General features: G+C 41.4%; 1 protein-coding gene across 1 annotated transcript; it reads right to left on the bottom strand.

Moving 5' to 3' along the window:
* Positions 1-14047: 14047 nt before the first annotated feature.
* On the bottom strand, positions 14048-23839 carry LOC112311788 (olfactory receptor 11G2). The gene is made up of 3 exons (XM_024568238.3): positions 23761-23839; positions 22903-23006; positions 14048-15039 (listed from the first exon to the last, which is right to left on the bottom strand). The coding sequence occupies exon 3, from the start codon at positions 15024-15026 to the stop codon at positions 14100-14102; it is 927 nt and encodes a 308-aa protein (XP_024424006.1). The 5' UTR covers positions 15027-15039; positions 22903-23006; positions 23761-23839; the 3' UTR covers positions 14048-14099.
* Between the last annotated feature and the right edge of the window lie 3832 nt (positions 23840-27671).

A 27671-nucleotide genomic window follows, 5' to 3' on the forward strand; every position in this document is an offset into this window, starting at 1 on the left:
TTGCATCTCTCTGATGATTAGTGATATTGAGCATCTTTTCATATATCTATGGGCCATCTATATATCCTTTTTGGAGAAGTGTTTATTCAGGTCCTTTGCCCATTTTTAAATTTGATTGTTTGTTCTCCTGGTGTTGATTTGTGTAAATTATTTATATATTTTTGGAAATTAAATCCCTATCAGATGTATCATTAGCAAATATGTTCTCCCATTCAGTGTGTTCCTCTTTTATTTTGTTGATGGTTTCTTCTTGTTGACTGTGCAAAAGACTTTTAGTTTTATGTAGTCCCATTTGTTTATTTTTTTTCCTTTGTTTCCCTTGTCTGAGGAGAGATATTGGTAAAAATATTGCTATGAGAAATGTCTGAGATTTTACTGCCTATGTTTTCTTCTAGGATTTATGTGGTTTTGCATCTTAAATTTAAGTCTTTAATCCATTTTGAATTTATTCTTGTGTATGGTGTAAGTTGGTGGTCTAGTTTCATTTTTAGTTTTTTGAATGTGTCTGTCTGATTTTCCCAATACTGTTTACTGAAGACACTGTCTTTACTTCTTTGTATGTTCTTGCCTTCTTTGTCAAATATTAATTGACCATTAAGTTGTGGTTTTATTTCTGGGCTCTATATTCTGTTCCATTGATCTGTATGCCTGTTCTTATGATAGTGCCATGCTGTTTTGATTACAGTGGAATTGTAGTATAGTTTGGTATCAGGTATGTGATACTTACAACTTTGTTCTTCTTTCTCAAGATTGCTGAGGACATTCAGTGTCTTTTATGGTTCCACATAAATTGTTAGGATATTTGTTCTATATCTGTGAGATATGCCATTGGTATTTAAATAGGAATTGCATTGAATCTATAGATTGCTTTGGGAAGTATGGACATTTTAATGATGTTAATTTTTCTTATCCATGAACACAGCCTATTCTGCCACTTATTTGGATCTTCCTCAATTTCTTTCTTCAGTATCCTATAATTTTCAGTACAGGTTTTTACCCCCTTGGTTAAATTTGTTCCTAGTTACCTTATTTTTATTTTGTTGCTGGTTCCTAGGTGGGTGGGTTTGTGTATGCTCTAGGATTCTGTGGGTCTGTCCAATGAACTCTCCTGTGAGGCTGGGAGTTTCTCCTACCTCCTCAACCCCCAAAGGTTTTCTCAGTCAGAAGTTTTGAGGCTTTATGTCCTCATGCTGGAACCCTGGGTTGTGCAGTCTGTCTCGCTCCCCTGATATTCCTCTCGGAGGCTAACCATTAAAAAAAAAGACAGATTGTTCATTGTACATTTCAATAATCATTTTTATTTCTAACATAATCAATTGTAAATCCCCACTTTCTGATTTTATTTAATTGAGTCTTCTTTGTTGTTTTTTTTTTTCTTAGCTAAGGCTTGTCAGTTTTTTTGATTTTTTAAAAAACTCAGCTCTTGATTTCGCTAATTTTTCTGCTGATTTTCTAATCACTATTTTATTTATTTCTGCTCTGATCTTTATTATGTTCTTTCTTTTGCTAGCTTTGGGTTTAGTTTGTTCTTCTTTTTCTAGTTCCTTAACGTGTAAAGTTAGGTTTTTGACTTGAGCTCTTTTGCCTTTTTAAACATTAGGCTTTCTACTTATAAATACTTCTGTTAGTACTGCTTTCTCTGCATTCCATAAATTTTGGTATATTGTGTTTTCATTTTCATTTGTTTCAAGATTTAAAAAAAAATTTATTCCTTGCAATTTTTTCTTTGACCTATTGGTTGTTTAAGAATGTGTAGTTTAGGACCTCTGGCCAAGATGGAGGCACGGGTAGATACACTTTGACTCCTCACACAACCAAAAGAAGGACAACAACAAAATTTTAAAAAATATATTTATTGATTATGCTATTACAGTTGTTCCATTTCCCCCCCTTCACTCCACGCCATCCTGCACACCACCTTCCTCCCATATTCCCCCCCCTATAGTTCATGTCCATGACTCATACATATAAGTTCTTTGGCTTCTACATTTCCTATGCTATTCTTACACTCCCCCTCTCTATTTTCTACCTACCATTTATGCTACTTATTCTCTGTACCTTTCCCCCCCTCTCCCCCTCCCACTCCCCTGTTGATAACCCTCCATGTGATCTTCATTTCTGTGGTTCTGTTCCTGTTCTAGTTGTTGGCTTAGATTGCTTTTGTTTTTGTTTTAGGTGTGGTTGTTAATAAGTGTGAGTTTGCTGTCATTTTTACTGTTCATATTTTTTATCTTCTTTTTCTTAGATAAATCCCTTTAACATTTCATGGAATAAGGGCTTGGTGATGATGAACTCCTTTATCTTGACCTTATCTGAGAAGCACTTTATCTGCCCTTCCATTCTAAATGAAAGCTTTGCTGGATAGAGCAATCTTCGATGTAGGTCCTGACCTTTCATGACTTGGAATACTTCTTGCCAGCCCCTTCTTGTCTGTAAGGTCTCTTTTGAGAAGTCAGCTGACAGTCTCATGGGAACTCCTTTGTAGGTAACTGTGTCCTTTTCTCTTGCTGCTTCTAAGATTCTCTCCTTCTCTTTCATCTTGACTAATGTAATTATGATGTGCCTTGGTGTGTTCTTCCTTGGGTCCAGCTTCTTTGGGACTCTCTGAGCTTCCCGGACTTCCTGAAAGTCTATTTCCTTTGCCAGAGTAGGGAAGTTCTCCTTCATTATTTGTTCAAATAAGTTTTCAATTTTTTGTTCTTCCTCTCCTCCTTCTGGCACCCCTATAATTTGGATGTTGGAACGTTTCAAGATGTCCTGGAGGTTCCTAAGACTCTCCTCATTTTTTTGAATTCCTGTTTCTTCATTCTTTTCTGGTTGGATGTTTCTTTCTTCCTTCTGGTCCACATCATTGATTTGAGTCCCAGTTTCCTTCCCATCACTGTTGGTTCCCTGTACATTTTCCTTTGTTTCTCCTAGCATAGCCTTCATTTTTTCATCTAATTTCCAATGAAATTCAACCAATTCTGTGAGCTTCCTTTGAACTGTGCATCTGATAGGTTGGCTATCTACTTGTTGCTTAGTTGAATTATTTCTGGAGCTTTGATCTGTTCTTGCATTTGGGCCTTTTTATTTTTTTTTGTCTCAGCTCTCCTGTTACATAAAGGGGTGGAGCCTTAGGTCTTCGCAGGGGTGGGGTAATGCTGGTCGCTGTGCTGTGAGGGAGGGGCTGAGAGGGACCAGTGGTGCCTGCTTCACTATCTGCCAGATTTCAGTCACTCCCTCCTCTACCCACAATGAAACTGGGCCCCTCTGGTGCTGATTCCCGCGTGGGTGGGCTTGTGCATGCTCTAGGCCCCGTGGGTCTCTCCAATAACCTCTCCTGTGAGGCTGGGAGTTTCTCCTGCTGCCACCTCAACCCCCACAGGTGTTTTCAATCAGAGGTTTGAGGCTTTATTTCCTCTGAGCTGGAACCCTGGGTTGAGGGTTCTGCCTCACTCCCCTGCTGTTCCTCCCAGTTTGTCTATGCGTGAATGTGGGGCCGTGGGGTCTGGTAGCGGTCGCACTGCCTGCCCCATTCATCCCACAATCTGCCAGTTTCTGGGTCCGGTCCTCCTGGTTTATCTATGCGTGAATGTGGGGCCCAGGGGTCTGGTAGTTGCAGCCTGGCCTGCCCTGTTCATCCCACAATCCGCCACCTGTCTGGGTCCAGCCCTCTGGGTTTATCTATGCGTGAATGTGGGGCTGTGGGGTCTGCTAGCAGTTGCACTGCCTGCCCTGTTTGTCCCACAATCTGCCAGTCTCTGGGTCTGGCTGCGTTGCTATGAGTCCCATCCTCCCCAGCTGCCCATCTCCGCCCCTCCTACTGGTCTGGATGAATGTTTCTTCTTTATCTCCTTGGCTGTCGGACTTCTGTACAGTTCGATTTTTTGTCAGTTCTGGTTGTTTTTTTATTTTACATTGTTGTTGTCCTTCTTTTTGTTGTGTGAGGAGGCACAGTGTATCTACCTACACCTCCATCTTGGTTTCCCCTGACAACAACAAATTTAAAAACAAAAAATAACCAGAACTGCTAGCAAATTGACCTATATGGAAGTCTGACAACCAAGGATTTAAAGAAGAAACATTTACTCAGACTGGTAGGAGGGGCAGAGATCAGCATCTGTGGCAAGAGGACCTGTGGCAAGGCAGCTGCTGGCAGACCAGGTGGTCCCACACTTGCATATGGATAAACTGGGGGTAGCAACTTGGAAGCAAGACAGACCAAGCAACCCAGGGTTCCGGTGTGGGGAAATAAAGCCTCAAAACCTCTGACTGAGAAAACCTGTGGGGGTTGAGGTAGTGGCAGGAGAAATTTTCAGGAGTTCGTTCAGGAATTCAGGGTCCTAGAATGTACACAAACACATGCACCCAGGAATTAGCACCAGAAGGGCCCAATTTGCTTGTGGATAGCAGAGGAAGTGACTGAAAGCCAGCTGAAACCCAACAAGCAGCATTGTTCCCTCTTGGGCACCTCCCCCACAATACCACAATGCAGTGACATGGGCTGCCCCACCCTGGTGAATACCTAAGGCTCCACCCCTTACTATGTAACAGGTGCACTGATACAAAAAATTATGGCCCAAATGAAATAACAGATCAAACTCCAGAAAAAATAGAACTAAGTGATGAAGAGACAACCAGCCTATCAGATGCAGAGTTCACTGGTAATCAGGATGCTCACAGAAATGGTTGAATATGCTCACAAAATGGAGGAAAAAGTGAAGGCTCTCCAAAGTGAAATGAAGAGAGATGTACATGGAACCAACAGTGATGGGAAGGAAACTGGCACTCAAATCAATGGTTTGGAAAAGAAAGAAAGAAACATTCAACCAGAACAGGATGAAGAAAGAAGAATTCAATAAATGAGGAGAGGCTTAGGAACCTCTAGGATAACTCTAAACATTCCAACATCTCAATCATAGGGGTGCCAGAAGGAGAAGAGGAAGAGCAGGAAATGGGAAACTTATTTGAAAAAATAATGAAGGAGAACTTCTCCAATCTGGCAAAAGAAATAGACTTCCAGGAAGTCCAGGAAGCTCATAGAGTCCCAAAGAACTTGGACCCAAGGAAGCACACATCATAATTAGATTACCCAAGATTAAACAGAAGGAGAGAATCTTAGAAGCAGCAAAAGGAAAGGAGACAGTTACCTACAAAGGAGTTCCCATAAAACTATTAACTGTTTTCTCAAGAGAGACCTTACAGGCAAAAAGGGGCTGGAAAAAAGTATTGCACGTCATGAAAGGCAAGGACCTACATCCAAGATTACTCTATCCAGCAAAGCTTTCATTTAGAATGGAAGTGCAGATAAAGTCCTTCCCAGGTAAGGTCAAGTTAAAGCAGTTCATCATCACCAAGCCCTTATTATATGAAATGTTAAAGGGACTTATCTAAGAAAAAGAAGAAGATCAAAAATATGAATAGTAAAATGATAAACTATCAACAACCAAACCTAAAAAACAGAAACATAAACAAAAACAAACTAAGCAAACAACTAGAACAGGAACATACTCACATAAGTGGAGATCACATGGAGGGTTGTCAGTGGGGAGGGGGTGGGAGGATAATGGGGTAAAAAGTACAGGGAATCATAAACATAAATGGTAGGTACAAAATAGACAGGGGGAGATTAAAAAGAGTACAGGAAATGGAGAAGCCAAAGAACTTATGTGTATGACCTATAGACATGAACTAAGGTGAGGGAATGCAGGGGAGGAGGGTACAAGGCAGAGGAGAATACAGAGGAAGAAAAAAATGGGACAACTGTAACAGCATAATCAATAAAATATATTTTAACAAGTGTACAGTTTAATTTCTTTGTTTTTGAGGACTTTCCAATTTTACTTCTGCTGTTTCACTACATTGTAATTGGAAAAGACATGTATGATTTTAATGTTTCATAATTTATTGCATGTTTTGTGGCTTACATATGGACTTTCCTAGAGAATAAAATATTTTAAAATTTTGTTAAGAACCATAGTGTCATGAAGTGTGTGAGTTTATAAGTCCATGTGTGGCATGAATGTGTCCATTCATGAGTAAGGACAAAGGGAAGGGGATTGCAGAATCTTCATAGAAAGTTAAATACCTTTGAACGAAAAGGAGACAATATATTGGAAAAACTGGGGAAAATGGTATATGCAAATCCAAGCAACAGCTGAACCATGACCACAAACTTTCAGGGATGGCTAAATGTCAGTTTTCCTTCTGAGTGGTGTCAGGTTTAATTCTGGTTCATGCTTACCTCAGGTGAAAACCACTAACTTCTCCAACTTCATGTGAGTCCTAGGTTCTCATCTCCATCTCCCCAGACAAGCATTGTCATGAAACATAAGGATTTGAACTATGGGCAAGTACTCTCTGAACATGAATGACTTTAGTGCTGTCAACTGGTGGTTGTTGGTGCCAGCTCAATGCCAACAGCAATCCCCAATTTGGGGTGTGGTGAAGAAGGAAACTTTATTTAGTACAAACAGCTCAGTGATAATGCAGCATGGGTGTGAATCAGCCCTGGGGCCAGGCCCCTCTTGAGCTAGACAGCTCAGCTTGGACTGGTCTGTTCTGGTCTACTCTGCTTCACTCTGCACCTGTCTGTCTGCTCCTGTGTGGAAAGCCTCAGTCCTATTGGTTGAAATAAGATTCCAGGAACTCCTTCATAAGGGCTTCCTCAGATAGCAGAAACATAATTAGTATACGCAGGCAGTTCACTACAGAGGTAGGTAATTCATTGCAGGCTTCAATCTGAAGTGCAGTTTACATGAGAGGTTCCTGTATAGAAAATGGCTGCTAGGCTCTGTTTTTTTTTTCTTTCCCAGTGAGCCACCAGGAGCCCATCTTAGAAGACATCTTCTTTTTTAAGGTCCACAGGGGTCACCACTCAGACTTTTATTAAAAAAATTGACACCAAGATAAGAGCAGAGTTAAATGACACAAAGACTAAAAGCACAATTCTAAGGATCAATGAATCCAGGAGCTGCTTCTTTGAAAAGATAAACAAAATCAACAAGCCTTTAAGCAGGCTCATCAAGAAAAAAAAGAGAGGATCAAAATAAACACAATCAGAAATGAGAGAGGAGAGATTACAACTGATACACAGAAATACAAAGGATTGTAAAAAATTACTATGAAGAACTGTATGCCAAGAAACTTGAAAACCTAGGTGAAATGGACACATTTCTAGAAAAATATACTCTTCCAAAACTGAATGAAGAAGAAGGAGGAAGCCTGAACAGACCAATAACAGCAGACGAAATTGAAGCAGTCATCAAAAAACTCCCAACACAGAAAAGCCCTGGACCAGATGATTTCACAGGAGAATTCTACAAAGCATTTAAGGAAGAGCTAACCCCTGTCCTTCACAGACTATTTGAAAAAATCCAAACTGATGGAAGACTCCCAAACTCTTTTTATGAAGCCAGCATCATCCTAAACCCAAAACCAGATAAAGACAGAACGAAGAAAGAAAACCTCAGGCCAATATCGCTGATGAACATAGGTGCTAAAATTCTCAACAAAATATTGGCAAACCTCACCGAGCAACACATTAAAAGATCATATACCATGACCAAGTGGGATTCACCCCAGGGATGCATGGATGGTACAATATTCGCAAATCAATAAACATAATGCATCACATCAACAACAGCAAAGATGAAAATCACATGATCATATCAATAGATAAGGAAAAAACATTTGATAAGTTAGGAACCCATTTATGATGAAAACACTCAGCAAAGTGGGAATAGAGGGAGCATTCCTCAACATCATAAAGGCCATATATGACAGACTTACAGCCAACATCATACTCAATGGACAAAAACTTAAAGCTTTCCCAATAAGATCAGGTACAAGACAAGGATGCACTCTCTCACGACTCCTATTCAACATAGTACTGCAAGTCCTGGCCACAGCAATGAGAGAAGAAAAAGCAATAAAAGGCATCCAAATTGGAAAGGAGGAAATGAAACTGTCACTGTTTGCACATGATATGATAGTATACATGGAAAATCCTATAGACTTCACAAAAAAAACTACTCGACATAATAAATGAATTTGGCAAAACAACTGTACACAAAGTCAATACTCAGAAATCAAAGGCATTCCTGTATACCAACAGTGAAGCTACAGAAACAGAAATCAGGAAAAAAAAATCTGATTTGATAGAGCAAGAAGAAAAATAAAGTACCTAGGAAGAAGCCTAACCAAGGAGGTAAAAGAACTGTACTCAGAAAACTACACAACACTGAAGAAAGAAATTAAGGAAGACACAAACAAATGGAGGCATGTACCATGCTCACGGATTGGAAGAATTAACATCATCAAAATGGCCATTCTACCCAAAGCAATGTATAGATTCAATGCAATCCCTATTAAAGTACCCATGACATATTTCACAGATATAGAACAAACAGTTAAGAAATTTATATGGAACCTTAACTGACCCTGAATAGCTGCAGCAATTTTGAGAAAGAAGAACAAAGCAGGAGGGACCAAATACCTGATATCAAACTGCATTACAAGGCCACTGTAATCAAAACAGCCTGGTACTGGCATAAAAACAGGCACATAGACCAATGGAACAGAACAGAGAGCCCGGAAAGAAACCCAAATCTTTATGGTCAATTAGTATTTGACAAAGGAGGAAGGAGCATAAAATGGACTAAAAATAGCCTCTTTGACAAATGGTGTTGGGAGACCTGGACAGCTATGTGCAAAAAAATGAAACTCGATCACCAACTTACGCCATACACAAAAATAAACTCAAGGTGTATACAAGACTTAAATATAAGTCGTAACACCATAAAAGTCCTGGAGGAAAACATTGGCAGGAAAATCTCAGACATTCCACATAGCACCATCCTCACAGACATGTCCCCTAAAGCAAGGGACATAAGGAAAGAATAAACAAATGGGACCTCATCAAAATAAAAAGCTTCTGCATGGCTAAAGAAAACAGCATGAAAATACAAAGAGAACCAACAGTATGGGAAAACATATTTGCCAATGATACCTCACACAAGGGCCTGATCTCCAAAATACATAAAGACTCACACGACTCCACTCCAGGAAGACAAACAACCCAATTAAAAAATGGGCAAAGGACTTGACAGACACTTTTCCAAGGAAGACATACAGAGGGCTCAGAGACATATGAGAAGATGCTCAGCATCACTGGCCATCAGAGAGATGCAAATTAAAACCACATTGAGATACCATCTCACACTGGTCAACATAAACAAATGTTTATGAGTGGCCAACATAAACAAATCCACAAACAAATGTTGGAGAGAATGTGGAGAAAAGGAACCCTATTGGATTCATTGATCCTTAGAATAGTGCTTTTAGTCTCTATGTCATTTAACTCTGCTCTGATCTTGGTTATTTGCTTCCTTCTGCTTGCTCTGGGCTGTCTTTGTTGTTGTTCCTCGAGTTCTTGTAGGCATAGGGTTAGGTTGTTTGGTTGAAATGTTTCTATCTTTTGAAGGTAGGCCTGTATTGCTATGAACTTCCCTCTCAGGACTGCCTTTGCTGTGTCCCATAGGTTTTGGGTTGTTGTGAGTTCATTTTCATTTGTTTCCAGAAAGGTTTTGATTTCTTCCCTAATCTTGTTCTTGACCCATTCATTGTTTAATAGCATGCTATTCAGTCTCCATGATTTTGAGTGTTTGGGGTTTTTTCCTTTGGGGTTGGTTTCTAGTTTCAGTCCCTTGTGGTCAGAGAAAATGCTTGGTATGATTTCAATTTTCTGGAATTTGTTGAGGCTTGCTTTATGTCCTATCAAGTGGTCTATCTTTGAAAAAGTTCCATGTACACTTGAAAAGAATGTGTATTTTGCTTCTTTGGGATGAAAAGCTCTATATATATCAGTTAAGTCCATTTCATCTAGGGTATTATTGTTAAGTGACATAATATCCTTCTTGATATTTTGTTTGGAAGACCTGTCCATTTTTGACAGTGGGGTGTTAAAGTCCTCTACTATAATTGTGTTGCTGTCAATATCTTTCTTGAAGTCCTCCAAGATTTTCTTTATGTATTTGGGTGCTCCTATGTTGGGAGCATATATATTTACAATGTTTATGTCTTCTTGGTAGACTCTTCCTTTGAGTATTATGAAGTGACCTTCTGGGTCTCTCTTTATGTCCCTTCTTTGGATGTCTATTTTGTCTGATATGAGTATTGCTACCCCCTTTTTTTTTTCCCCTGTCCATTTGCTTGGAATGTTTGTTTCCAGCCCTTCACTTTCAGTCTGTGTAGGTCTTCTGTCCTGAGATGGGTCTCTTGTAGGCAGCATATGTGTGGGTCATGTTTTCTTATCCATTCAGCTATTCTATGTCTTTTGATTGGAGCATTTAATCCATTTACGTTTAAGGTTATTATCTATAGCTAGTTATTCATTGCCTTTTTTTCCTACCTGTGTTCCTCTGTCTTTCTCTTTTCCTTCCTTTCCTTAAAGCAGTCCCTTTAGCATCTCTTGCAGAGCTGGTTTGGTGGAAGTGTATTCTTTTAGACTTCTTTTGTCTGGGAAACTCTTTATTTAGCCTTGTACCTTGATTGAGAGCCTTGCTGGGTAAAGTAGTCTTGGTTGCAGGCCTCTGGTTCTCATTATTTGGAATATTTTTTGCCATTCTCTTCTGGCTTGGAGCGTTTCCATTGAGAAGTCAGTTGCTAACCTTATTGGGGCTCCCTTGTATGTTACTTCCTGTTTCTCCCCTGCTGCCTTTAATATCCTCTCTTTGTCTTGGAATTTTGCCATTTTAATTATGATGTGTCTTGCAGTGGGCCTCTTTGTGTTCCTCTTGCTTGGGACTCTCTGTGTTTCCTGGATTTGTGTGACTTTTTCTCTCATCAGATTAGGGAAATTTTCCATCATTACTTTTTCAAACAGGTTTTCTATCCCTTGCTCTTCTTCTTCTCCTTCTTGGTATTCCTATTATATGGATATTGTTACGTTTCATGTTGTCCTGCATTTCCCTTAATCCCTGTCCATTCTTTCTCAGCCTCTTTTCCTTTTCTTGCTCTTTCTGGGTGTTTTGTTTTACTTTGTCCTCCAGTTCGCTGATCCGATCCTCTGCTTCATCAAGTCTGCTTTTCATTCCTTCTACTGTGTTCTTCAATTCAGAAATTGTATTCTTCGTTTCCTCTTGGCCCTTGTTGATAGTTTCTATTTCCTTTTTCATGTTGATATTGTTTGCAGTGAGTTCATTGTAGTTTCTCTGTAGTTTCTGGTAGTTCTCTGTGAGCTCAGAGAGCTCAGTGAGCTTCCTGATAACCATTGCTTTGAACTCAGTATCTGATAGTTGACTTGCCTCTTTTTCAGTTAGCGTTCTTCTCGGGCTTCCTCCTTTCCTTTCATTTGGGGATTGTTTCTTTGTCTTCCCATTGTTTGTGAGACTCTTCTTGTTAGCCTTTGCTTCTTAAATTGATCTATTCTGACTCCCTGGGTTTATGGTATGGACTTCTGTGGTAGAATGCCAGTGGGATTCAGTGGTGCTGTCTCCTTAATCTCCTGTGCTCACTTGTCTTGAGCTGACGTTTATGGGTGTATCATGATCTAACTCTGGTCTTTTCAGTACTCCAGGTTTTCTTGTCTCACCTGTGGGAAAAAGAGAAAAGGGGGGGGGGGAAAGAAGGGAAGGAGGGGAAAAGGGAATAGAAAAGGAAAGGAAGGAAGGAAGAAGGAATAAAGAAAGATCGGAGGCAAGATAAGAAGGAATTTTAACAGAAATTAAAACAAAAGAATAAATAAAAGAAGGCAGGAAGAAGGAATAAAAAAAGGTAAACGATAGAGGGAAGAAGGAATAAAAAAAAAAGAAGGATGGAAAGGAAGAAGGAATTCAGGGGGAAAGGAGGAAAGGGAAAAAAAAAGTCTTCTGCTGGCTTTAAACAGGTCAGGTTAGTTCTGCTGGTCTTCCTGTCTGTGGAACGGGAGGGGGTGGTTGGAAGGATTGGTTTCACTTTTCTCCCTTCCTGAGCTGCACTCTTCACTGTTGTTCAGCCTCCAGTCCAGTTGCTCATGGTCCTTCTGCTCCCCGCTAGGCCTTTAGTTCACCAGTTGTGCTGTCCTTGAGTTGCACCAGTTAGGGGCAACTCACACTCCACCTTCTTGCTCTTTGTTGTCTTAGATGCTAGGGGCTCTTGGTGCTGCTATGGGGTGGTTCAGCCCCCTACTGGGTTGAGTCTTTCTGGGGAATGCAGTCTCCCCTAGGCCTGCAGCTCCCCTCTGCTGGGTGTTCTGCCTTAGTCCTAGAGAGCCAGTAGGCCCTGCAGGGCTCTGTGCGCCGGGGTTAGGTAGGAGTTGTAGGTGTGGTCCCTCGTAGGCAGCCAGGCCGCTGTTCAGCAGATCTGCTGCTTTGGGCCTGGGTCATGCATGGCTGGCTGGTCCCCAGCTCTGGGCCTGAGTCACGGGGCCCTCGGGTTCGCTGCTTTGGGCCTGTGGGTGGGGCAGCTAGCCTCTGCTCCCAGTGCACACCCACCTGAGGTGTCAGGTGTGAATGTCCCGCCGGGGTTTCAGGTGTGGGCCCCCAGTCAGCTAATCTGGGTGCGGGCAACTGGGCTTCAGGTGAGCGCACAGGCTGTTTATCCCGTGTTCACCATCCAGGGGTTGAGGGGGGAGGGGTGCCTGAGCCTGCGGCTGCTGCCGAGAGTTCTCTAATTGGCCCCTGAGTGCCTCTATTTTCTTTTTCTTTTTGAGAAATTCTTCCTACTTAAGCCACCCTGGTCCAAACAATTACCTGGCTGCTCACACAGCTCAGCCTGGTTCTCTCCCAAGAATCCTGCAGCGGACCCTGTGCCCGGGGCCGGGGCTTCTGCTGCCCTGGTCCCCGCACATGTCCCGGGGACCTTATTGTCCTTAAGCACTCTTCTAACCATCAGATCTTTCAACGTCCTCTATCCTTGGTCTCCGATCTTCATATATGCTGGTATACTGTTGGCCGTTTGCTCTGCTCCTCAGATCAGCTAGGTATTTCACTGGTGTTGAGGGGAGGTGGACTCTGCTCCCACCTATCTCGCTGCCATCTTCCTCTGTACAGTTTCTAAAATGTAACTCCCACCTACTAAGTGTGAGAGAATCCATTTCACCATCCTCAACTATAATGTCATCAAGCTGCTTGATTTGTGTCGCTCTGATGGGTTAAAAATGAGATACTGTTACTCGACAGAGACTGGCCTGTAGCAGGTCTGCCTCAGGCCAGCCTGTAGTGTGTGGGTTCTTGACTTAATGTAAGAAAGATTTCACAATGTGAGTCTAGGTGATTTTGAAAATCTGTTTATTAAAGTTGGGGACAGTGAAACAAAGGAAGGGCTTAGGGTAGAAGGAGCAACAGGAGAGAGCCTAGGTGGTGCTCTGCTTTGGCTCTCTAGCAACATTATAAGAAAAAGTGAGCCAAGGCAGGGCTGCTGTTGGCTCACTGGAAGGCAGAGAAAGAGGGCCCTAGAGATGGGATTAGGGGGTAAGCCTGGGACAAGTTGGTAGGGCCAGCTACTCCTCTGGTTTGTAGTCTCATGGGGACCCAAAGTTTAAGAGAAGGAAAAAGTTCATGCCTGATAAGAGGGATGGGTGCTCTAGAGGGAGTTTGCACCCAGTCTTTGTCTTGAGAATTTTTAATGTCTCTTCTGCAGATGAGAATCTTAGGGGAGTGTTTCAGCAGAATATTCATAAACTTTCCAGGTGCACTTTTAATATGCTGATGCATCAAAATGGGCATATAGTAGAGTCTGGGATTATTCTTTGGTCTGCTTTATTGTTTCACTTTTATCTTGTGTCTGTCTGGCTCTAATGGAATTTTTGTTATTTGTTTTTCTGACTTTATCTGCCCTTGGATTTAGTTGGCATGAATGGTATTAGTTGGGTTTCTGTTCTCTACCTGCCCAGCTAGGGTGATTTAAGCTATGTATTTTCTGGTTAGGGAGTAGAGGTATAAACCATTTGCTCTCAAGTGTCCTTGCTTAGGGGAGATAAGGTCTTGCGATTCACCAGCTGGCTGTAAGTTGTTCAAATTGTTTGGGCTTGTTTAATTCTCTTGGTTCAGTTTCCCAATTCTACTTGCCTAGGAATTTTCCTAGCTTCTTACTATCTTGCCTCATAATTTTCCAAGATTCTTGATGATTAACACTTTTTATATTCCCAGAAATTTCTGCAGGGCCTTTTTTATATCTTTGTTCCTAAGGCTATATATCACAGGATTAAGAAGTGGGGTCATGACAGAATAAAACAGAGTCACAACCTTCTGCATTCCAGCTTCATGCTCAGATGCTGGGCTCCCATACATGACCAGTACTGAACCATAGAACAGTGAAACCACAGCCAGATGAGACCCACAGGTGGAGAAAGCCTTTCTTCTCCCAGCTGCTGAAGGGACCTTTAATACAGCTCTTAGGACCAGAGCATAGGACATTATGATGAAGAGAAAGGGAATGATGAGGGGCACAGGACTTAAAATGGAAAAGACTAGCTCTACCACAGGATCTTTTTTGCAAGTGAGTGCTAAAAGAGGACCTGGGTCACACAAGAAGTGGTCAATAATCCTGGAGCCACAGAAGGACATTTGGGAGATGATGATGATAGGGATCAAGAACCAGAGGAATCCAAGTACCCAGCAGCTGACCACAAGATTGGTGCAGAGACGTCCAGTCATAATGGTTGGATAGTGTAGAGGCCAGCAGATGGCAAGGTATCGATCAAATGCCATAATAGCCAAGAAAAAGCATTCTGTAGAACCCAAGGAGAAGAAAAAGTAGAACTGAAGAAAGCACCCAGAGAAGGAGATGACTTTGGTGCCAGAGAGAATGTTGGCCAACATGCCAGGGACAGTGGTAGTGACATAGCAGATCTCTAGGAAGGAGAAGTTGGCAAGCAGGATATACATGGGGGTGTGGAGTCTCTGATCCCAGCGCACAGCACAGATGATAGATCCATTGCCCATGAGGGTCAGGAGATAGACAACCGAGAATAGCACAAAGAGAAGAATCTGCTCCTCCTCGGGGCATGGGAAGCCCAGGAGGATGAAGCCAGTGATGGTGCTGGAGTTGTTGAAGATTTTCATGGGTTTGTGAACTCTGAAAGGACCAGCAAATATTAAATGACTGGATGTAGACAAATGGGGACCCAGATTTATGTTTAAACTATCTTGGGAAAGAAAATAAAGACTTATATATCAATAGCTACTTTTTTCCTTTAAGATTGAATATTGACCTGGGTTGTTTCTTTCTTCTCATTCACATTTTCACTGGACTCAAGAAACCTTTTGGTCAGAATTATAAGCTCTTAAAGGAGAGTGATGTAGTGATGTTTGAAAATTGTATTAGATGTCATACTTAATAGAGTCTCCATTTATCTACTATCTCTCTATCCTTATGAAAATGGAATTTCTCCCATTTTCAGAAGAGGTGACATCAATTGCAATTGTGGCAGAAACTGAGTCAAATTGTGTAGCCTTGTAAAAGAAACTCATAGGGTGTTTTGAATTACTTCTCTATGTAACTTTTAAAACTGGCCTTATTTCAAATTAAATAATTAACTTATTAATTTCATAATATTATACACCAATTTCATGTGTAAACAGTGAAGTCAACAAGAGGAAATTAGCCTTAGTTTCTGCTGTGTTAAAATAGCAATCCTTATGAACCAAGGTGAAAGAATTATTAATGTTGAAATAGGTTTGTGCTTACCTGGAAAACATACTAATATTCCCAGTCTTCAGTTATAGATATAATTCTATTATAATAATATAAACTGTGGACATTATTAATAACATGGATTTCTAAATAGCAGTGGATTTGTAGGGGATGGAAAGCTAAAACTTTGCTCCATCCCCCAGTAACTGCTTGGGATCATCTCAAGAAAGAGTGGCTTTAAAGATTGAATATCTGCATAATGACTTTCTTTGTTCCAAGTGAGTTAGAATACCATGTTAAACAATCATGCACTCAAGCCTTGGAATCAATTAGAATCCTCTGTAAATACATGTATAAATGACCAACATAAAGAAAGTCTGTGTCCCCTACCCTTTCTTCTATGCCAAATCCATGTTTTGTTTTTTTTTAAATATATTTATTGATTATGCTATTACAGTTGTCCCATTCCCCCCCCCACTCCACTCCATACTGCCCACCCCCTCCCTCCCACATTCCCCCCTATAGTTCATGTCCATGGGTCATACTTATAAGTTTTTTGGCTTCTACATTTCCTACACTATTCTTACCCTCCCCTTGTCTATTTTCCACCTATCATCTATGCTACTTTTTCTCTGTACCTTTTCCCCTCCAACTCCCCTATTGACAACCCTCCATGTGATCTCCATTTCTGTGGTTCTGCTCCTGTTATAGTTGTTTGCCTAGTTTGCTCTTGTTTTTGTTTTAGGTGTGGTTGTTAATAACTGTGAGTTTGCTGTCATTTTTACTGTTCATATTTTTTATCTTCTTTTTCTTAGGTAAGTCCCTTTAACATTTCATGGAATAAGGGCTTGGTGATGATGAACTCCTTGAACTTGACCTTATCTGAGAAGCACTTTATGTTCCCTTCCATGCTAAATAATAGCTTTGCTGGATAGAGCAATTTTGGATGTAGGTCCTTGCCTTGCATGACTTGGAATACTTCTTGCCAGCCCCTTCTTGCTTGTAAGGTCTCTTTTGAGAAATCAGCTGACAGTCTTATGGGAAGACCTTTGTAGGTAACTGTGTCCTTTTCTCTTGCTGCTTCTAAGATTCTCTCCTTCTCTTTCATCTTGGGTAATGTAATTATGATGTGCCTTGGTGTGTTCCTCCTTGGATCCAGCTTCTTTGGGACTCCCTGAGCTTCCTGGACTGCCTGGAAGTCTATTTCCTTTGCCAGATTAGGGAAGTTCTCCTTCATTATTTGTTCAAATAAGTTTTCAGTTTTTTGTTCTTCCTCTTCTCCTTCTGGTACCCCTATAATTCGGATGTTGGAACGTTTCAAGATGTCCTGGAGGTTCCTAAGCCTCTCCTCATTTTTCCGAATTCTTGTTTCTTCATTCTTTTCTGGTTGGCTGTTTCTTTCTTCCTTCCTTCTGGTCCACACTGTTGATTTGAGTCCCAGTTTCCTTCCCATCACTATTGGTTCCCTGTACATTTTCCTTTGTTTCTCTTAGCATAGGCTTCATTTTTTCATCTGGTTTTCGAATAGATTCAAGCAATTCTGTGAGCGTCTTGATAACCAGTATTTTGAACTGTGCATGTGATAGGTTGGCTATCTCTTCCTCACTTAGTTGTATTTTTTCTGGAGCTTTGAAGTGTTCTGTCATTGGGGCCATTTTTTTTTTTGTCTTGGCGCGTCTGTTACTTTAAGGGGTGGAGCCTTAGGTGTTCACCCGGGTGGAGTAATGCTGGTCACTGTGCTGTGATGCTGTATGTGGGGGAGGGGCCGAGAGGGAGCAATGGCACCTGCTCCACTCTCCACCCGCTACCCACAATCAAACTGGGCCCCACTAGTGCTGGTTCCCGAGTGGGTGGGCTTGTGCACACCCTAGGCCCCTGTGGGTCTCTCCAAAGACCTCTCCTGTGAGGCTGGGAGTCTCTCATACTGCCACCCCAACCCCCACGGGCGTTTTCAATCAGAGGTTTGAGGCTTTATTACCCGCCCCCCCAGCTGGAGCCCTAGGTTGCGCGGTCTGCTTCGCTCCCCTCTGTTTGTATGGTTTATCTGTGTGTGAATGTGGTCCACAGGGTGCTACCTGCCGCTCTGCCAGCCCCGTTCTCTGCCACTCTGAGTCTGGCCCTCTCAGCCTATCTGCGCGAATGTGGGGTTGCAGGGTCTGCTAGTGGTCAGACTGCCTGCCCCGTTGGTCCCACACTCCGCCAGTCTGGGTCCCCCACGGCAATGCGAGTCCTCTCCGCCCCAGCTGCCTGTCTCTGCCCCTCTTACAGGTCTGGATGAATGTTTATTTTTTATTTCCTTGGTGTCGGACTTCCCTGCCGTTCGATTTTCTGTCAGTTTTGGTTGTGCGAGGAGTTGCAGTGTGTCTCCCTATGCCGCCATCTTGGTTCTCCCCATGATTTGCTTTTGAAAATTGGTATCAGTCCCTGTGAGTCTAATAATTTTTTACCAGGAATATTCAAGTTCTGAGAAACCTCTAGGACCAAGAGCAGAAGGTGGTAGCACCAAGATGACACCTTCTCAAATATTAGGTGTGGGTGCTTAGAGTGTTGTGTTGGGGGAGGATTCCAATTTTGTCTGGGCTGAGGAGCCTGAGTGAGTAATTATAACACAACATATAATATTTAAAAATCCATTCTGGGTCATTTCAAACTTAGGATTTCATAATTTCTACTGCATGATGTATGCTTGCGGTCAATAAAATCTCCTCCACAGATCTGCAGGCTCTATTTTAATGTGTACAACTGGAAAAGGGTTTAATAGACTCTGCTCTTTGTGGGAGATGGGGAGACAGGCTCTTATAGCTGCAGCATGATCTTCTATTTTCTCTAAGTCCTTTTTTTTTAATCTGCTTTTAAAGCCATTTGTGTTGGGGCCCAGTAAATATCTGAGACCACATATTTATCTTTTATAAGGGGGTGTCAAAAGCAAACAGCAGAAAAGTCCTACATTTAAAAAAAATCACTCTGTACCCGCTAAAGGACATTAGGTATTTAGCCTTTTTACAGCATACCCTGGCCTTTTTAGTGTGTTTTAAAAGTTATGTTGGAGTCACATGAGCACAGTGATTGCTAATGAATAAAAACAGGGACTCAAAAGATAAATTCTGCTTTGTGTAAATGTCCTTGACAGATTCCAAAAAAGGTTAAGTCTATAAGTGTAGTATTAATTCAGAGGAAGCTAATTTTATTATGATCAGTTAAAACAGTTACTAACAATGATTAAATATTTTTGACTAAGGTTGTTTTGTTGGAGTTCCTCAAATTTTATTTTAGGAGTATCTGCTCACCAATCTCATAATTGATCCCTTGGATCAAATGTTTAAAAGCTCCTTTTTATTCTGGTTGAATTCATTTCAATGTAGCATATTCTCCTTTTCCTTTACCCTCACATCTACTTTATTAGCAATTTCTGTTAGTTTGTCTCCATAATATCTCATGGCTACAAACTCATCTATAGTTCAAGCCATCACCTTTTCTCCCCTGGACCACTGTTTCTACTCTTGTCTCTCTACTACATGACATCCATGCCACAGCCAGAGTCACTCCTTGAAAAAGAATATCATTTCTTTCTTTCTACTGCATAGTATTCCATTGTGTAAATGTACCACAGTTTTTGATCCATTCATCTACTGATGGGCACTTAGGCTGTTTCTGGCACTTTGCTATTGTAAATAGCACTGCTATGACAATAGGGGTGCATAAGTTCTTTTGAATTGGTGTTTCAGAATTCCTACCTTTTGTGACAGTGTGGTTGGAACTGGAGACTGTTATGCTAAGTGAAATAAGCCAGTCGGTGAAAGACAAATACCATATGATCTCACTTATAAGAGGAATCTAATGAACAAAATAAACCGACAAGCAAAATAGAACCATAGGTATGTAAACAAAGAATAGACTGACAATGGCCAGAGGGGAGTTGGGAGGGGGATAATGGTGGAAAGAAGGGGAATGGATTACTCAAAGAACATGTATGAATCACCCATGGACATGGACAAATGGTGTGGGGTTTGACTGGGAGTGGGAGGTGGGCTGAATGGAAGAGGGCAAAGGGAAAAAAATTGGGACAATTATAACAGAATAACAATCAATCAATCAATCAATCAATAAAATGAAATAAAAATAAAATGAAGTAAAATTAGATCAGTCTATTCCCTTGCACACAGACTTCAATTAGTTTTCCAATTGGGGATTTTTATTTGATCCAACATTTCCAACCTCATCTCATGCTATTAATGAAACTCTCTCTCTCTGTCTCTTTATCTCCCTCCCCACCTCTCTCTCACACACACGCCTACTGGCATGCAAAGGAGGCACACACATACTCCACTAACATAAGCACAGTAAATACAAAATAAGGTTCAACAAGCATAGGGGTAGCAGGGTATACACCAACCCCTGTGCTATGCTGATTCCACTGGGAAGTGCATATATTTGGATTACACCCACACTAGCCAGCATTTCAGTGAAGAGGGACCCACTTCTATACTTCTCTAAGGGGTCAGCAAATATTTTCTTAAATATTTTAGACTCGCAGACCATATAGTTTTTGTGTCTATGCCATAATTACCTCTGCTGTTGTGTGAAAGCAGCCATAGACAAATGAATGCACATGGCTGCATTCCAATAAAACTTTATGTCCACTAAAGTTTGAATTTCATATAGCTTACATGTGTCACAGAATGTTAATCTTATACTACTTTTTAAAATTTAAATTTAAAATGTAAGAAGTTTTATTTCACTGGCTGTACAAAACCATGGAGCAGGTCCAATCTGGTCCACTGGCTATAGTTTGCTGAGCTCTGCCCTGCAGATTTATAGGGACAGGAAACAAGGACCATGTATTTAACTGTGAAACAATGGAAGCTCCTTGGTCTAACAAGTGACATTTGTAGAAAGGGAGGAGGCTTCTAAAGGTCAGCAGCTGCAGTCAGCCTGTGCAGAGCTAACAGAGGTGTTGGGCCAGATTTCTGCTAAATTACAAAGAATAAATTTCCAAAGTCATCAGGATTCATCTCTCTCTCTCTCTCTGTCTTTACACACACACACACACACACACACACACACCTCTTCCTTCCTCCACATAATACTTCGTTTATACAACATTGTCTTTCTTTCAGTTTTAAGAAACAGCCAATGTTGGGAGATCTGGACAAGTACATGCAAAAAGTGAAATTAGACCACCAACTTACACCATACACAAAAGTAGAATCAAGGTCAATAAAAGACTTAAAGATAAGTTGTGACACCATAAAAGTCCTAGAGGAGAACATAGGCAGGAAAAGTTCAGATATTCATGCAATAATATTTTCAGTGATACATCCCAAAGGGCAAGGGATATAAAGGAAAGAATAAACAAATGGGACCACATCAAACTAAAAAGCTTCTGCATGGCTAAAGAAAACATCAACAAAATGGAAAAGGAAGCAACCATATGGGAAAACATATTTGCCAATGATACCTCAGACAAGGGCCTGATCTCCAAAGTATATAACAATCTCACATGACTCCACACCATGAAGACAAACAATCCAATTAAAACATGGGCAAATGACTTGAACAGATACTTCTCCAAGGAGGACATACAGAGGTCCTATAGACACATGAAGAAATGCTCAGCATCACTAGCTATTATAGAGATGCCAGTTGAAACCACAATGAGATACCACTTCACACCAGTGAGAATGGCCATCATTACTAAGTCAACAAACAACAAGTGCTGGTGAGGATGTGGAGAAAAGGGAACCCTAGTGCACTGTTGGCGGGAATCCAGACTGGTGCAGCCATTGTGGAAAACAGTATGGAATTTCCTCAGAAAACTAAGGATGGGACTGGCTTTTGATCCAGTGATCCTACTGTCAAGACTATACCCTAAGAACCCTGAACCACCAATTCAGAAGAACCTATGCATCCCAATGTTCATAGCAGCACAATTTACAATAGCCAAGTGCTGGGAACAACCTAAGTGCCCATCAGTAAATGAGTGGGTTAAAAAACCATGGTACATTTATACAACGGATTACTATGCAGCAGAAAGAGAGAAGGAGCTCCTATCCTTCATGAGAGCATGTATGGAACTGGCGAGTATTAGGCTAAGTGAATTAAGCCAGATGGTGAAAGACAAATACCAGATGATCTCATCTATAAGTGGAACCTAATGAACAAAACAAACAAATGAGGAAAATAGAACCAGAGGCATGGATACAACGAACAGACTGACAGTGACCAGAGGGGGTGGGGGAGGGAGATAATGGGGGAAGAAGGGGAAGGGGCAAGCCAAGGAGTGTGAATAGAGTACTCATGGGCATGGACAATGTGGGGGAAAATACTGTGGGAGTGGGTGGGGATGGGGCTAGGGAGAGCAATGGGGAAAAAATTGGGACAAGTATAACTAAAAGTAAATAACTTAATTAATTGAATGAAATGATCATTCATTAAAAAAAAGAAGAAAGAAATAGCCAAGGTCTTTGCTCTTGTTATCCTTCACATTCACTTTTTATCCCCAGTGCCTAAGACAATCTGAGAAAGATAGTAGGAATTTTGTAAATATTTGTCAAAGAAATGATTGTTTACACTGTTATAAAGATAGAGAGTATAGATAGATAATAGATATTTGCCAGTTACTTCATTTGAACTTTTAAAAACCTGTGACATGAAATTTTAGGAAATAAAACATACAAGAAAGGGTCCAGATGACATGAGACTACTGGAGCGTTGGCCCAGACTTCAGAGGAATTCTACTTAAAAGAAATAATAAGAGACTAAATGTTCTGGGTGGTAGAACATGTCCCACCCCACCCAGATATCACCTCTCTGACTGCTGGAGGTAATTATGGTTCCACAGCCCTGAATGTTGAAGTACGAGAGAGAGAGCAGGATGGAAATTCTAGATTCAGCATTGCAACAAATTTTCTCAGTGGCTCTAGTGGGGTCTTTAAATCTCTATAAGTGTTGTTTATTTATATGAAAAGGGAATAGTATTGCATGATTTTTATCACTTCTCATTATGCTTATTCCTATTGCAAGTATACCACAAGTACAAATGATATCAAGACTTTATAGATAGAAATGATCTTTTAGTTACATTTCTTTCTCAGATGAAAACATTAGTTGGCTAGTTTGTCACTTATACATGAAGCCAAAATTTCAGGCCAACTCTCTCTTGGTAATTTTTCAATTTTGAGAGTTCGACAAAGCTGCCCTAGAAAAGGAATAGCATGTGAAAAATGATTCTCTGTGTGCCACCACCATTTTATGCTTGACCCACCTGTGGGTGAAAAAAGATTTCTAGCAAGTATTGTTACTCACCTTTTATTACCTGGCTCCCGTGAACAGAGAACAGTGGTGTTTACTTGGCGCAAGGGTAAGCTGGAGGTGGCCAACTGACAGTTCTGAATTTGCTGTGGAAAGCACTGTGACAGAGCATGAATATGGATAGAATGGTGCCAAAGCTGTGTTTATGTATACTGGATGCTTGGACTGAGTTACTTAACAAAGCCCCCCCCCCCCCTCAAAAAAAAATGGCATCCTCACTCCCATTACATCTTGGAGAGATTGTAGTAGACCCAATCTAGGTTAGCCCTGTTCTGAGCTATAATATAGGAGAGAAAGGTATTTCTCTGATTTTACTTTTCTCCCAAGGCTAGTCCAAGAAGGCACAATGACATTAAAGTACAATTGACCTGCTCTCACAGCAGCACATCTACCTGCTTCATTTGGTTTGCAAAGTAGGTTTTCACACCTGTCCCATTTCTGCAAAGCCCTTGAAAATAAGAACAGTTTTCCCATTTATGAGAAGTGGTAAGCAGCTAAAGCATAGTAGAAAAACAAAAGATTTGGAGTAAAGTGCCTGGGGTTTGAATTACAAGTCATACTTTGCCAATTGTGGAAACTTTTAAAATCATCTAAACTATTTCTCATTTCCTTAACTGTAAAATGGGCACAGTAACACTTTCACCAAAGGACTGAGGACTCGGAATATAGAAATACTTGTCTACAACCTGATACATAGTAATGCTTAGGAATTGTTGGTCATATAATATATAGCTGAAGCAAAATGAAAAGGAGTCTTATTTAGAAGGCAGAGACTTCTGTGGCTCTTTAATATTTATTTCCTTATGTAAGCATTATATCATATCTTTTCATGGATAAAAGGGGAATCCAAACCTGAAGTTTCTCTGACAGTGTTCGATCTTCCTAGGAGGAGAGGTGTTTTCCTCTACAATAGCTGTAAAAGAGTAAACAGTAGAGATAGGGTGAAGATGTCTCACTGTTTGCTGTAGGATAAAGGGATTATAAGCAGTGCCTCCAGGGAATGAGCCCTGTTCCAGGAGGATCAATTTACCACTTCTAGAAGGAAAAGAGTGTCAGGAGACTGTTCTGTGTTAGTTCTTCTCTTTCCCTGGGGCCTACCTTCTCTGGAGACCCGATGTATACTGCCTTTGTTTTCTGGTAAGAGTAGAAAATATTACTTTTTCCAGCCCCAGACTTCTCAGGGACAGCTTCAGATGGAATCAGTCTACAAGATGACTCAGGGTACCTACCAGGTATCCAAGGGACTAATCCTAGGGAAGCAAAACCAACTGTAGGGAAGCAAATTTGTCACCCCAAAATATGTCTGTCTGGCATGAGAATTATTTTATTTTATTTTTAATCTTTTTTATTGTTATTCTATTATAGTTGTCTCAATCCCGCCCCCTCTTTCCCTCCTCCACCCATCCCTCCCCCTGCTCTCACAGTCAATTCTCACACTGTTGTCAATGGCCATGGGTAATTCATACATGTTCTTTGACTAGTTCTTTCCCCTTCTTTCCACCATTATCCCCATCCCCTTTGGTCACCGTTGGTCTGTTCCATGTTACCATGCCTGTTGTTCTATTTTGTTCATTAGTTTATTTTGTTCACTAGATTCTTATTATAGGTGAGATCATATAGTATTTTTCTTTCACCACCTGGGTTATTTCACTTATGTACCCCTATGTTCATAGCAACACTATTTATAATAGCCAAGTGCTAGCAACATCCTCAGTGCCATCAGTAAGTCAGTGGATCAAAAAACTGGTACATGTACACAATGGAATACTACATAGCAGAAAGAAAGAACTCCTACATTTTTGACAGCATGAATGGAACTGGAGAATTATTTTATTTTTAAGATCATACACCATGATCAAGTGGGATTTGTCTCAGGGATGCAAGGTTTGTGCAATATTCACAAATCAATAAATATGATACATCACATAAAATGAAAGATAAAAATCACATGATCATATCAATAGATGCAGAAAAAGAATTTAAAAAATCCAGCACCCACATATAATAAAGACTCAGGAAAGTGAGAATAGAGGGATCATACCTCAGTGTACTAAAGGTCACATATGAAAAACCTACAGCTAACATCATTCACAACTGGCAAAAACTACAAGTGTTCCCCTTAAGATCAGAAACAAGACAGGGGTGTCTACTTTCACCACTCTTTTTCATCATAGTTCTGAAAGTATGTTCATACTTCTGTTAATAGTTCTGATCACCATAGTAATCAACAAGAATAAAAAATAAAAGGCAAGATGGTGGTGAGATAGCTGGGAGCGGAGTCCACTTCCCCTCGGCACCAGTGAAACACCTAGCTGATCTGAGGAGCAGAGCAAACGGCCAACGGTATTCCAGCATATATGAAGATCAGAGACCAAAGATAGAGGACATTGAAAGATTTGACTGTAAGAAGAGTGCTTAAGGACAATAAGGTCCCTGGAACCAGTGAGGGGGCCAGGGTGACTGAAGCCCTGGCCCAGGAGCAGGGTCTGCTGCAGGATTCTTGGGAGAGAGCCAGGCTGAGCTGTGTGAGCAGCCAGGTGCATGTTTGGACCAGGGGGGCTTGAATAGGAAGAATTTCTCAAAAAGAAAAAGAAAACAGAGGCACTCAGAGGCTAGTTAGAGAAATCTCTGCAGCAGCCGGGGCCTCTAGTGCCCCTCTCCCCTCAGCCCCTGGACTGTGAATGCGGGATAAGCAGCCCTGGCGCTCACCTGAAACTCGGTTGCCGGCACCCAGATTAGCGGACTGGGGGCCCACACCTGAAATCCGGGCGGGGCGCCCAAACTTGACACCTCAAGTGGGTGTGCACTGGGAGCAGAGGCTAGCTGCCCCACCCACAGGCCCAAAGCAGCGAACCCGAGAGCCACGCGACTCAGGCCCAAAGCGGCTAGACAGGCCAGACAAGCGCGACTCAGTCCCAGAGTGGCCCCGCGACTCAGGCCCAAAGCAGCAGATCTGCTGATCAATGGCCTGGCTGCTTGTGAGGGACCACACCTACAACTCCTACCTAACCCCTGCACACAGAGCCCTGCAGGGCCTACTGGCTCTCTAGGAGGAAGGCAGAACACCCAGCAGAGGGGAGCTGCAGGCCTAGGGGAGACTGCATTCCCCAGAAAGACTCAACCCAGTAGGGGGCTGAACCACCCCATAGCAGCACTAAGAGCCCCTAGCATCTAAGACAGCAAAGAGCAAGAAGGTGGAGTGTGAGTTGCCCCTAATTGGTGCAACTCAAGGACAGCACAACTGGTGAACTAAAGGCCTAGCGGGGAGCAGAACTGGACTGGACTGGACTGGAGCCTGAACAACAGTGAAGAGTGTGGCTCAGGAAGGGAGAAAAGTGAAACCAATCCTTCCAACCACCCTTCCCTTCCACAGACAGGAAGACCAGCAGAACTAACCTGACCTGTTTAAAGCCAGCAGAAGACTTTTTTTTTTCTTTCCTCCTCCCCCCCTGAATTGCTTCTTCCTTTCTGTCCTTCTTTCTTTTTTTTATTCCTTCTTCCTTCCATCCTTTACCTTTTTTATTCCTTCTTCCTGCCTTCTTTTATTTATTCTTTTGTTTAATTTCTGTTAAAATTCCTTATCTTGCCTCAGATCTTTCTTTATTCCTTCATCCTTCCTACTTTTCATTTTCTATTCCCTTTTTCCCTCCTTCCCTTCTTTTTTTTTCTTTTTCCCTCCCTTCCTCTTTTTCCCACAGGTGAGACAAGAAAACCTGGAGTACTGAAAAGACCAGAGTTAGATCATGATACACCCATAAACGTCAGCTCAAGACAAGTGAGCACAGGAGATTAAGGAGACAGCACCACTGAATCCCACTGGCATTCTACCACAGAAGTCCATACCATAAACCCAGGGAGTCAGAATAGATCAATTTAAGAAGCAAAGGCTAACAAGAAGAGTCTCACAAACAATGGGAAGACAAAGAAACAATCCCCAAATGAAAGGAAAGGAGGAAGCCCGAGAAGAACGCTAACTGAAAAAGAGGCAAGTCAACTATCAGATACTGAGTTCAAAGCAATGGTTATCAGGAAGCTCACTGAGCTCTCTGAGCTCACAGAGAACTACCAGAAACTACAGAGAAACTACAATGAACTCACTGCAAACAATATCAACATGAAAAAGGAAATAGAAACTATCAACAAGGGCCAAGAGGAAACGAAGAATACAATTTCTGAATTGAAGAACACAGTAGAAGGAATGAAAAGCAGACTTGATGAAGCAGAGGATCGGATCAGCGAACTGGAGGACAAAGTAAAACAAAACACCCAGAAAGAGCAAGAAAAGGAAAAGAGGCTGAGAAAGAATGGACAGGGATTAAGGGAAATGCAGGACAACATGAAACGTAACAATATCCATATAATAGGAATACCAAGAAGGAGAAGAAGAAGAGCAAGGGATAGAAAACCTGTTTGAAAAAGTAATGATGGAAAATTTCCCTAATCTGATGAGAGAAAAAGTCACACAAATCCAGGAAACACAGCGAGTCCCAAGCAAGAGGAACACAAAGAGGCCCACTGCAAGACACATCATAATTAAAATGGCAAAATTCCAAGACAAAGAGAGGATATTAAAGGCAGCAGGGGAGAAACAGGAAGTAACATACAAGGGAGCCCCAATAAGGTTAGCAACTGACTTCTCAATGGAAACGCTCCAAGCCAGAAGAGAATGGCAAAAAATATTCCAAATAATGAGAACCAGAGGCCTGCAACCAAGACTACTTTACCCAGCAAGGCTCTCAATCAAGGTACAAGGCTAAATAAAG

This window comes from Desmodus rotundus, chromosome 7 (genome assembly GCF_022682495.2).
Source record: "Desmodus rotundus isolate HL8 chromosome 7, HLdesRot8A.1, whole genome shotgun sequence".
NCBI lineage: Eukaryota > Metazoa > Chordata > Mammalia > Chiroptera > Phyllostomidae > Desmodus > Desmodus rotundus.

What these genes read in the sequence shown, in the direction of transcription:
- LOC112311788 (XM_024568238.3), bottom strand. Translation starts at nt 15,026, where the DNA reads ATGAAAATCTTCAACAACTCCAGCACCATCACTGGCTTCATCCTCCTG.